This window comes from Rhamphochromis longiceps, linkage group LG6 (assembly GCF_057381845.1).
Source record: "Rhamphochromis longiceps isolate RC_006_pf linkage group LG6, R_longiceps_female_GT1.1, whole genome shotgun sequence".
NCBI lineage: Eukaryota > Metazoa > Chordata > Actinopteri > Cichliformes > Cichlidae > Rhamphochromis > Rhamphochromis longiceps.
This window is the reverse complement of record NC_140562.1, coordinates 40,905,390-40,917,930: the sequence shown is the minus strand read 5'-3', so window position 1 is coordinate 40,917,930 and position 12,541 is coordinate 40,905,390. Positions and strand designations below refer to the sequence as shown.

The following is a 12,541-nucleotide window of genomic DNA, read 5'->3' as shown; positions in this document are numbered from 1 at the left end:
TGATCTTCACTGCCCTATGCATAGCCAAGAAAACAGTCCTCATGAACTGGAAAAATAAAAATAATCTTAATTCTAACCAATATAGAAATTATCTATTAGATTACATTAGTCTTGACACAGCCTCTGCCACCACATTAGATCAATTGCTCTGGGCCCCTTTTATCAGCTCCATCACCTAGTGGGGGTGGGGGGTCATAGTTTGGTCCCGCCTTCACTGTTGTGATTGGTGAGGGGGTAGGGACAGGCTTAGGGCGTCGGGGGGTTCCCCGGAGGCATCTTCCTTGGGGAGCTCAACCCGGGGTAGCGGTCACGTCCGGTTGGGGGCTCTGTTGGCTCTCAGGTGACTGTTTCCTCGCGGCTGCGTGCAGCGGGGCTAGGGAAGGGTCTGTGCTGACGGACGTGGGTTACTGACCTGGCAACCTGGCTGCCCCTGGGTGGGTCCGGGATGGGCGTGAGGTTCTGGGGGCGCTCCGTCTCTGGGCTGGGGCCCGGGCCGGGCCTCGGGGGCTTGGGTCCTGGTTGGTGTGTTGCCGGGGTTGTGGGCGGGTGGGTGCATGGGGGCCCGGCCCTGGAGCAGGGTGCCGCCGGTGCGTCGAGCCGCCTGGGGGGCTCTTCAAATGGTGGGGGGGATGGTCACATCTTGCAGGAGCTTTCTTCTCTTCAGGAACTCTCTGCAGGAGGGGGAGATACAGGAGAGGTGGAGGAAGATCTCAGCCTGGGCGTTTACCGTCTTATGTAGTCTGGAAGATGTGTGGATGGTGGGGTGGGTGCAGTTTTCTCTGTGGTGGGGTTGGGTGGACTGTCCAGGGCTCTGTGGAGCCGGGGGGCGCTACTGCACTGGGCCCCGGTCTGATGGGCCTGGGCCCCCCTTCCCTGGCGGGTCGCAGAGGGTGGGAGTGCCTACTGGGGTCAGCGGGGGGGGGCCCCAAGGAGGGGTTACCTGCCCCTCCCTTCCTTCCCTCCCCATCTCCAGCTGCCTCCCTCTTCCCGCTCCTCCACAACCACCCACACATGCAGGGCCTTGGAGTGGGGGTATGTCACCAGGGTGCAGAGGAGGCTAACCCCCCCCCCCCCCCCCCTGTCCCCTTCTGGCTGCCTCTGCCTCAATTTTATCCCACAACTTAGACATTCACATTATTCACACTCTCATTACACATACATATAGGATCTTGGGGGTGGGCACAATCACGGAGTCCAAATCACCATCAGGGTGTATACCTCACCCCTGACGTCGTTGCCCACCTCTCAATTTTAAATACACTTAGTCATTGAGGGCTAGCAGGAGGGACTATGCGCTTACCTGCTGCTCCTTGGCAGGTAGCTCCATGCCCTCCTGGGTTTTAATTGCACCTTAGAACACATATGCATCAACACTACAATGAGCGGGTGGAGGGAGGTTTGGAGTCTTCTCCCACCCCCATTCTCTGCGGCCTGCTGGAGCGGGAGGGCTAGTAGGAGGAGTTGGCCGTCCGACTGCGGTCTGGGGTGTGGGGCCTCCCTGCTGCTGCGGAGTCGGGGTGGTCTGCCTCTCCCCACCGCAGGGAAAAGGGTAACACCACCTGGGTCTGGGTGCAATTCCCCCCTCCAGGGGCAAGGGTACCTAGACCCGGTTTGTAGAGTACGCTTGGGGAGTGTGATTGTGTGTACAGCGTCTCTTTATGTCTGTCTCCACGTTGGTTGAGTGTGGAGTGAGTGCATATGAGAGCATGAGGGTGGGAATGGATGTTTGTGTCTGTGTGTGCCTGTATGTCTGTGTCTATATGTCAGGTTGGGTATCAGATGCCACCTCTCTGGGGACACCTCAGGCCCTCCAAGGTTTGGAGGCCTATCTCCACCCACCACCACTTCCCCTGCCGGTGGCGGACTCCCTCAGGTGTCGGTGTGTTGGTGGTTCTTTGTGTCTGGGGGTGGGCGTCCGGGTACACACCGGCTCACTCCTTGGCGGCCGCTTGTCGGGGCCTGGGGCCTGGGGCTCGCTCGGGCCCCTTTGGAGGTGGGGTGCCCCCGGCCTCTCGGCCTGGGGCTCGGTCACTCAGGCACAGCTGGGGGCCGGCGGAGCTCACGGGCGCGTCACTGCAACTCCCCCTGGCTTCTGCTCCGCGGCTGCTGGGCGAGCCCTCATCTGGGACTCTCCTCAGCTCTTACTGGAACAGTGGCGCGGCTGCCCCTCTGTTGGTCTTCCATGGTCTCTTGTGTTCTGGGGGCCTCTGGATGTCTGGAGTTTTGATCTCCTCCATACCCGCTTCACACCCTGGAGGACGGGGCTGTGGCCCCCCCACACTGCCTAGCAGATCATTACATGGAGAAACCTTTGGAATGCAAGCATGCTGATCCACACAGGTATGCACACATGGGTATTCACAGACGCGGACTAAAGCTTTCTTGGCTGCTGCCTCAAAGCACACTGTGCGCTGTCTATCTTGCGTGCTGCACAATATCGTTTATTATTTAGTAAATATTGATATCTATGACTAGCTAGTTTATTGTGATGGTGCTTTGTTTTCTCTATTATTATGTTACTCTTTGTTGTTTGCTGTCTCCTCTGTTTGTTTTTTTTGTTTGTTTTTTTTTTTTCTCCATACAGGTGACCCAGGAGTTCTTTTCTTTTTTTCTCTCTCTCTTCCCCCCCCTTCTCACCGTCTCTTCTCCCCTTTGGTTTTCTTTCTTTCTCTCCCCCTCTTTCTCTCATTCATTCCCCCTGTCCTATTTATTAAAAAAAAAAAAAAAAAAAAAAAATGACAAAGGATGAACTGAAGCTCTGCCATCACGTAATGTCGCATACTGCTGTTTCTGATGTCATTTAAAGGAAAAAAAAAAAAAAAAAAAAAAATTAACTTAATTTGAAAATGTTCATTATTTTTCATTGGCTTTTTATTCATTACTACATAATAACTTTTATTCTGAAATCTGTGTAAATATAAATCACAGGATGAAAAAGCACAAGTAAAATAGAGTTTTATTGTCAACCCAACAATATACACTCAAGTATACAGTGGGATGAAATATCATCCTCTGGATCAAAGGTGCAAACTGTAAAAATTAAAATTAAAATATACATATATACAACTATAAAGAAATAAGATAAAATAAGAACAGTATTGTACTTGAATGTAACGCACTGGAAACATCTGCATATTGTTTGTAAAGTAGAGTTTTTGTTAAAGATTCCAATGATTATTTATATTATTAACATATTTTATTAAAATAAAAACCTTTTAAAATCCTTATAAATGATTGAACCTGTTCTGAAAAAAACTACTTAATTACTTACTTTGTAATTATCTCAAACCACACAGTTTTAGTATGTTTGCAGTACTCTAATCAAAATTAACTGAATCAGCTAAATTAACAAATGCTGTTCCTTTTTTTCTTTTTTTAAAAATAGATCTGTCATGAATTCATTGCTGGTCATAGCGCTGCTGCCTTTGGCTCTTTTAGGGCCAGGTATGGCCTTTGTCTCTACTGGGGGTGGAGCATCCACTCATGTCAGCATTACAGGAACGGCTATATTGCAGAAAGTGCGAGAGACGTGTCAGGCGGTGGCTGAGAAAAATGGTTATGAGTTCAACCCCACGGTAGGTATACAATATGTACAAAATAGCATAAACTTAGTCGCCTGCCACAGATAAAAACATTAACACTTAAACACAAAGTCAGATCCATTTTAATGTGGATGTTTGTCTGGATAAGCTTTAAAAGCAAAAAAGAAACCCACAGAATAAATGTACCCATTTATTGTCCATTTTATGATTGTATTAAACTTAATACCAAGGCTTGTGTGTGTGTGTGTGTGTTTAATAGAACTTATAGGCTTTTTAACAATTTGAGCTTTCTTTTTCTGACAAATGCAGTTCCCCTCATAAAGTAAAATGTATTTTGTACTCACCTTTTCATTTTTAACAGGAATATTTTTTTGAACTTCATAACTTTACCCTTTAGGGTTCCTCTCCTGAAGAGCTGGTGCAAGCCTGTCTAGGTCCCACAGCAACAGGAGAGGTGTCTGGTGCCAAATTTCATTCTGCTCTTCAAGAGATCTACGCCCAGAATGGGTTGGTAGATCGCGACTTTGTCAACAGGTAAAGCAAAATCGTGGAATAACAACCTATGGAATAATTAAATTACATTTTTACAAATGGTAAGGCAAGGATTTCACTTATATGTTAAAAAAATCTTTTAGTGCTCCACATCACTTCAACTCTGAGGCTTTCTTGGAGGGGCGGAGCCTAATCACACAGGGCATGGTGGCCATTAAAGCTAACGTTCACAATGAGAATTTTCAGGCTGCAAGGACAACACTGGGTAGAGCCCTTCACACACTACAGGTGAGAGGGGTGCAACAAAACACCAGGGCATAAATGAATTAACTTAAAAAGGTATTGGAACAGCCATACAATCAGAAATTTAAGTATGGAGGTTATATGAGGTTTGTGTAACATGTGTTTCTCTGCACTCTCAGGACTTTTACAGTCACAGTAACTGGGTTGAGCTGGGGTACACAAAGCCATACAGCAACCTCATAAACCCAGGCCTCCCTCTGGATAACCTGGCAGGTAAGTGTGGATTATCACCACTATTATGAACCCAACCCATTCCCTTGGGATGGGTAAAGTGCCATAAAAAGATAACATCCATGCTTTTTTCTTTTCTCGAGAGAATATGTATAGACCAAATATCAGAGACTGAAGTCTTGCTAAGGACATGACAGTGGCTGATTATCATTGGCTGGTCATTACGTTTCATTTTCAGACCACTGCATTCATAAAACAACTCCAAACAGTGTACATAAATAATGAATTAAAGAGATGAGTTGCTTAGAGTCTCACTAGTTGTTAAAAGATATCTGGATATTTATCAAGCAATCGTCTCCTACAGTAATCCTGTTTTGTGTGTGTGTGTGTGTGTGTGTGTGTGTGTGTGTGTGTGTGTGTGTGTGTGTGTGTGTGTGTGTGTGTAGATGTGAACACCCCCACCTGCAGTAACTGTGACAGTGCCAGTGGAACATGCCCCAATCAGCTGCTCCCCAACATCCTAAAAGACAAGAAACTCACATCTGGCTATATGGGAGTCTTTTCTTCTGTCAAACCTAAAGGTATCATTTCACACACATAGATAAATTACATTCAAGTTGAGAAGGCAGTGTGTACTCGAAGCAGTTAACACTACAATCTGAGCATTTTGCAGATGCCCAAACAATGTCTACAATGCCTGTGTAGGTTCTCAGTCATCAAGGCCATGATGATTGAGAACATCTAAGAAGCTTGGAAAGAACATGAATGGACTTCTTTAAATTTCCTGAACAAGTTTCACCTCTCACCCAAGGGCTTCAGTTTTCAAGTTTTCAGATTTCACTTACTGTAGCTTAAAATGTTAAATGAACTTCTTATATAGTTCTTATTCTACCTAAGCACTCACACTTTATACAACATGTCTCATTCACCAATTCATATCCATTCATACAAACACTATTTTTGCAATGCTTAAGTGCTTTTTATCTAATATTCACACACACGCACACTCCCATGAACATTTAAATCGAGTTATGCTAATATTATTTATATTTTCCGTTTAACCTGTGCTTTTACATAATGCTCTACTTCTCAATGAAAATAATAAACAGAATACAGTGTTCCCTCGTTTATCGTGGAAGTTACGTTCTAAAAATAACTCACGAAAATTGAAATTCACGAAGTAGCCAGCTTTATTTTTTTATTCTCCATGTTTTAAGGCTGTAAAACCCCTCACTACATACTTTATACACTTTACTCTGACAGGCATGAACATTGTCACACTTTTCTCCTGTTTAAAGACTCTCAAAGTTCGAAACTTTGTGGAAAAATAAGTCCAGTATTACAGAATGAAGCCAAAGATCAAACCCTGTTTTCAGGTCCAGAACATGGGAATAGAGCAGCTGCCAGAGAATTCAACATTAATGAATCAATGGTACGGAAATAGAGGAAGCAAGAACAATGAGTTGAGTAAAGTTTGACTCATCTGACTGTTTTGTTTTGCTTAATGCGCCTTATAACCAGGTGCACCTTATGGTCCGAAAAATACGGTAACTTCTACCTTCCTTTAGGATGTCCAGAAGTCCAACTTTTTGTGCGATGGTTAGCATCTTCCTCTGCCTTTTAGGTGCTACCACAGGAGCCTTTGACGGTGCAAAGTGCAGTGAACCGTGTTATAGCGAGGGACCACTGTATGTCAGTGAGCTTTAGATGTACTAACAGGATAGACTCTTTTTTTTTTTTTTTTACCTCAGTAGTGCCATGTTTATGCTGAGCTAACCTAACTTGTTTCTGTCTGTGACTTTGTATTCATCAGACATGTATGACAGTTTTCTGTACCACTGATAAAACCTGAACTGAACCAAACTAACACACACATCAGTTTGATTTCACAATTTTTTTTCATATAATTTTTTACTATTATTACATGCTTTTAGGGTTTTTTAGGAGTACTTAAACACACATGCAAGATCAGTATATCTAATCAAGATATGGGTACAACGATCTCTTCCTTATGTAAGGTAAATGCAGCCATGGAGGTGCAGCTGATCGTACTAGCAAAATCAATCCTCAAGGAGGCATCAGCAAAGATGAGCGTCATCAAGACAACTTGGCTTTTCACAACGCTGCTGTGCAAGCAGCAACAGACGCCAGTCTCGAGTTATTGCAGGATCTTCGCTTAGCTGTAGGAGACAGTAACTTTTTGAGGTACTATAATGACACATGAACAAAGTATTTCAGAGTATACTATGAAGTATGAAGTATTTTACTTCAGTATTTCAGTACTCTGGGATTGAAATGAAAACTGAATTTTCTTTTCTCACAGAATGATGGGGATTGCTCGCTCATCTGTCTTGTGCTTCGTAATTGACACAACTGGGAGTATGTCAGATGACATTGAAGAAGCAAGATCAGTTGTTTATCAAATCATTGACGCATACAAAGGAACACAAGACGAGCCCTCCGAGTACATCCTGGTGCCTTTCAATGACCCTGGTATGAACTCCTCTATCCCGTTAATGATATTAGCATTTACTGGTATTTAAACGACCTGTACTAGTTGTATTTAATTTCTGTTTTATGAAACATAAAGTGCATTTGTGATGCAAATCTGCATATTGTCCCAATGTGCTTGTAGACAACCGGCTATATTTAGTCCTCAGGTCAGTCTACATGGTTAGCTCTTTTTTGTTCTTGTATGTAGAGTTTGGACCTATGATCAGGACAACACACGTGGATAAGATGAAAGAAGAAATCTCGAAGCTTACAGCAAGTGGTGGAGGTGATGAACCTGAGATGTGCCTGTCAGGGCTTCAGGTACTACAATCAGTTGTGACATTTTCACTTGTAACTGGGATTTTGGTTAATCAGACAAAAACATTTCAGAAAGATGAAAATGTGGATGCATCGAAGATTTTATGTATACTTTATTTCTCCAGCTTGCTCTGACAGGTGCTCCTTCCTCTTCTGACATCTATGTTTTCACTGATGCTTTAGCAAAAGACATTGAGCTCAAAGACACTATCAATGCTCTCATTAGTAGCACTAAGTCAAAGGTAAATGCAGAATGACACTTCATGATAATCAGTATTCATTAAGCCTACTTAGGCATGGCAGCTGTGGGTATAACTGTGACATTAACTGATCTCCACAGGTGTCGTTCTTCATTACTACACCATTTAGCAGACGCCGTCGTTCCCTCAGAGCTGCTTCCTTTGACGACTACAAAGACATAGCTCTGACCTCTGGAGGCCAGGCCATTCATGTTTCCAAATCAGAGCTGTCTCAAGCCACAGATATTATCCTTGACACCTCAACTTCAGCTCTGGTATGATTCTACAGTTCAGTGAATATAATGAGACTTATATGACTGGACTATTGTTTGAAGAATAGAGATCGCAGAGTAAGTCGCTCATTTTTCCCCCCTTTCCCTCAATTCTGTCAGGTGACAGTTCTTCAGCGAGCAAGAAATCCTGGAACGCAAGAGACCTTCCCCTTCACACTGGATGAGTCATTGAAAAACATCACTATCTACATCACAGGAAGATCCATTACTTTCACGCTGACAAACCCTGCTGGTACCTCTCATTTCCAAACATTTCCGTGCTTCACACAACCAATTTCAACAAATGTAATTGCAAAATACCCATTAGTGATAATGGATGTTAAACATTTTCAGGTGTAACCCAGAGTCAAAGTGAGGCCAGTGGTAAACTGGGCACCATTCAGACTGTGGGCAACTTGCACAGGATTCGCTTCAACTCTGAGAAGCAGGCAGGAAACTGGCAGATCAACATCAACTCCAACCAACCCTACACACTCAAAATCACAGGTAGAATCGGGTATATGTTTATTTACTACAAGTCTTTATTATACAAGTGTCAGAAGTGATTCAGGTTCAATGAGTTTTTGCCGTGTATGTGCATTTCCTGTAAGTCTGTATTTACTGTAAACGCTTGCTTTTCCAGGCCAGAGTACAATTACCTTTATCTATGACTTTGTGGAAAGCTTTGCTGGACCTCACCCAGGTTACGCAGTGCTCAGTGGGCGTCCACAAGAAGGTACAGCACCACAATAAAGCAGTTTTATTCTTTTACGGTTGAAGGTAACTTCATTAACCTGACCTTATTTTGCTTTAAGAGATTTATTTTCAGTAAAAAAAATGTGCTCCACACCCCACCAATAGAGTAACTTTTGACATTTTAACAGCATTGCACATAACGTATTTATATTACAACACAAGTAACAAGTGTAGTTAATTGATGTGAAGTTTCTGTATTACAAGAGCATCATCTAGTGGTGAAATGTATGACTACGTCACCACTGGCACCTTGTTTAGCTCAAAAGAGGATTTTTAAAGATCTTGTAATAATATTTTATTTTTATCTTTAATATAATTTTGTTTTCCGTTTGCTTTTCCTCACACTTTGATTCTTTTCTTCTTAATTCTGAAAATCCAGGCCAGTCAGCCACACTAATACTGTCAGTTATGGGTAGAAGAGGTCCGTCTTCGATGACTGCTGAACAAGTTAGCCTGGCAAAAGTCTCAGGTCCTGAGAGTTTTAGCAATGGTGTACTAACTCAGATGGACAATGGAGAAATTCTGGTGACTGTTGAGGCTGTCCCTAAAGGCGAGTTTGTGGTCGTTGTAAAAGGAACTGACAAAGTGTCCAACAGTCAATTTCAGAGGCAGTCAAACACCCAAATGTCTCTCTCCAAAGTGAAGATCCAGGTTTGTCTTTTCAATTTCCCCTTTAATGTAAATGTGTTTTGTTTGACTATAATATCAGATACAATGAGTCTAATTCGAATCAAATTCATTCCATAAATAGATACAGAATAATTAAGCATTCACAAGGTACAAGAACGATACCAGTCCTTTTAAGTTGTTGCTTTTCCTTGTCCACTCTAGGCTGTGGTGGACAGCAGTGTGGAGCCAGGACAGACCTTTAAGCTTCCATTCAGTGTGATGACTCAGAGCTCTGGTGGAAAGTATTCCATCAGTGCCAGAAATGACAGAAAATTCCCCATGATTTTCCCAAATGAGTAAGAGGTTCACTGCTAAAATAATACTTTAAATGTTAAATGTTGTAAAGACTGGCACTGATAGTCTGCTAATATTTACAGCATTTTTATATCTTTGAAGCTTAGTTAGCGTAACTTAGACCAAAACACATAAATTGGGTTCACAGCTACCTTATGTCCTGTTTGAGTCTAATTTGTTGGGCCTTTAAAATTATAAAAGGGTTGAGTGACCTGTGTCACCCCAATAATCAGTTGGTATAGAAGGTAAGGGTAAGCAATAGCTGTTATTGCTCCGCCCAAATGTGCTATACAACATTAGGTTTCTGTCACATCTTTAATGCATATAACAAATGTAGCCCCTGTGGTATTATTATATTTTACTCTTGTCTTGACAGACTCACCCTGGTAACTGGGCAATATGCCAATGCTACATTGACCATAACACCACCTGCCAGCACGCAGTCAGGCACTGATGTCACACTGACTATTGACGCACAGTCATCCAATGGCGTTGACTCAAATTATGCTGTTTTGAGATTGTCTGTTGTTACCAAGGTAAGTCAGTGAAATAAGCAAAAGCGCTTCTGAACATATCCACACAAATTGCTGGTAAAGACATGTCCTACTGATCAAAAGCTGAATGTTGACAGTCCTTTCACACATGTCAAACACATCTTTCTTCTTTTCCAGATTACAGATTTTATTCAGCCATTATGTAAAGTGGTTAGTGTGCAGGATAACAAATGCCCTCATGATCTGTCCCAGTGTGGACATTTCCAGTGGGGGCTCTCAGCTAACATTACAGATGGAAACGGAACTGGGATAGAGAGCATTTCCCTCCATCAGGGTAATGGAACCCTCACATACACCTCATTGAGCGCTCCTATCATCGTGGCAAACTACAATGCCTCCTGCTGCTCACAGACTGTTGAAATAATAGCTGTAGATAAAGTTGGCAATGTGGGAAAATGCTACCAATCAATTGCTCGGTCAGGTGTCCCTCCTGCTCTTACTCTGTCGCTGCCACTGTGGATATGCCTGTTGGTATCTGCCTTCTTAGTAAGGCCTTGAAAGACTCAGGTTACATTATGCTAATCTTGTGTCTTTAATCTGCGCCAAATTTAAATCATTTAAAATAATGCACTTCTGCTATAATGTCTATTTTGCTTACTGGTGTTCAGCTTAAATAAAGCTTCTCTCAGCTTTTCCCTTATTTAAAAGGGGCCACCATAAGAGATAGACACTTGGTGGATTTAGCACAGTTTTATGTCAGATAACCTCCTTGAAACAACATTTCCAGGTATTTGTGTCTCCTTCCAGTATCAAATGTTAACCACTAAACTTTGGAGACTACGGAAACTCAGTTTAAATAAAACACTGAAATAAAATTATGAATCTATACTTGTGTGAAAATAAAAAGTCAGTTGTTTTTGAGTGTTTTAAGTAATATTGATTACTTTGAAATCTGTGGGTGAGACTGTTCTTTTTTTTATTGCTTTTGAAATGCAGCATTAAAATATTCACAGATTTTTGTGTCCCAATGCTTTTAGCATAAGTAGGCATAATATTGGTTAAACAATGGGTATGATCCATCCATCCATTCGCTTCCGCTGATCCTTTTCAGGGTCGTGGGGGGCTGGAGCCTATCCCAGCTATCATAGGGCGAGAGGCGGGGGACACCCTGGACAGGTCGCCAGTTTGTCGCAGGGGGGGGGGGGGGATAGGTGGGTATAGGTTAATTATAGGTATAATTTTTAGTCAGATTTAAAAACATCAGTGAAATATGCTTCATAATGCCTTACAGAAGTCATGTATCGGGGTATAATTCCTTGGGCTAAAAGCTGAAGACTGTACATTGTCCAAATAAATACAATAAACATGTGCTTCCAAAATTTACTGATTGGTGGTGTTTCTTTTTCATCTAAATAATGCTACTTTCTTGGTTTCTGAAATATTAGTGGTGGCCTACTGGCTATACGCAAGAGGGGGCAATGCCCCCCTTAAACAAACGTCATGTCCCATTAAGTCAAACTTTTAGAAGTTTAGAAAGAAAATAATAAATTACCCACAAACTAAATATGGACAAGATTTACTACAGTAGCTGAATAATCCGCTAGAAAAGGCACAAATTAAATGATAGGTTTCACGTCTCATCCGCTCTTTGCCTCCGTGCACTCTTTGTGCGCAGGCTCACAGCACTCGGCAGAGAACTCCCCCTCCCCCAGCTAAACATCCATGCCGCGCATCTTGCCATTGCCTTCAAATTGTGGTTATTATTATGGTTAAGTTAAATCCAATTTATTAACCTACCTCTGAGACGAAGTGCATCTGCAAAGAACGTACTTTCTCCCGTTTGGCAGAGCAGGCAATGAGGTGCGTTTAATGTCTCTGTGTTAATTTGAGTTTCCATGAAATGTATTTGAATAAGGCCCTCCAATTAAGACAGATTTTATGTTGTTGATTTTAAAGATCTGAATGGATATTTTATTTTTTATTTCTATTTTTAAGTTTTATTTTTCAAGACTTTGTGAATTCTCTTTTTTATAACTGGGCCCACCCTTTTTAGTTTTGTTAATATTGGCAATAGTGTGAAGTGTTATTGTTGGTTTCAAATATATTCGACATAGGCTATCCAATTAAGTTAAATGTCATGTTTTTAGAATATTTTATTTTTTGCTTTTCTGTTTTCCCCCTGAGGGATTGCCACCTTAACGTGGTCAGGGGTTTCGCACGCGTTAGTGACCATAAAAGCTTGACCAGCAGCAGCTCAGCCTTCAGTTGGGACACCCAAGTTGGTCAGGTCTTTGGGTAGAGGCCTGACAAAGTGCAATCCAATTACCTGACAAAAACAGTTACCCCTCATATATGCCTGTCTAGAAACGGCCCTGAGTGCAGTGTGGACTTTTGAAAAATGGTGGTCATAAGGTGAAGAACAAACAGTGCAAGATCTTTTGCGTATTACCCCCACTGGAGAATATTGGTTTGCATTAGTTGATTTGAAACCATACAGC

The 12,541-nt window shown here is 42.5% G+C and overlaps 1 protein-coding gene across 3 annotated transcripts in view; it reads left to right on the top strand.

Moving 5' to 3' along the window:
• vwa11 (von Willebrand factor A domain containing 11) overlaps nucleotides 1-11,383 on the top strand; it is a 32,340-nt gene extending 20,957 nt beyond the window's left edge. For all 3 annotated transcript variants that reach the window (XM_085410728.1, XM_085410729.1, XM_085410727.1), the window contains 17 exons: nucleotides 3,386-3,575; nucleotides 3,940-4,076; nucleotides 4,178-4,322; nucleotides 4,457-4,550; nucleotides 4,955-5,089; nucleotides 6,527-6,713; nucleotides 6,832-7,001; nucleotides 7,210-7,322; nucleotides 7,445-7,561; nucleotides 7,660-7,833; nucleotides 7,951-8,083; nucleotides 8,185-8,337; nucleotides 8,474-8,566; nucleotides 8,966-9,237; nucleotides 9,418-9,551; nucleotides 9,926-10,085; nucleotides 10,221-11,383. In XM_085410728.1, coding sequence (XP_085266854.1) covers nucleotides 3,386-3,575; nucleotides 3,940-4,076; nucleotides 4,178-4,322; nucleotides 4,457-4,550; nucleotides 4,955-5,089; nucleotides 6,527-6,713; nucleotides 6,832-7,001; nucleotides 7,210-7,322; nucleotides 7,445-7,561; nucleotides 7,660-7,833; nucleotides 7,951-8,083; nucleotides 8,185-8,337; nucleotides 8,474-8,566; nucleotides 8,966-9,237; nucleotides 9,418-9,551; nucleotides 9,926-10,085; nucleotides 10,221-10,601 — 2,788 coding nt within the window. In that variant the 3' untranslated portion in view covers nucleotides 10,602-11,383. The remainder of the gene's footprint in view (nucleotides 1-3,385; nucleotides 3,576-3,939; nucleotides 4,077-4,177; nucleotides 4,323-4,456; nucleotides 4,551-4,954; nucleotides 5,090-6,526; nucleotides 6,714-6,831; nucleotides 7,002-7,209; nucleotides 7,323-7,444; nucleotides 7,562-7,659; nucleotides 7,834-7,950; nucleotides 8,084-8,184; nucleotides 8,338-8,473; nucleotides 8,567-8,965; nucleotides 9,238-9,417; nucleotides 9,552-9,925; nucleotides 10,086-10,220) is intronic.
• Nucleotides 11,384-12,541: the final 1,158 nt, after the last annotated feature.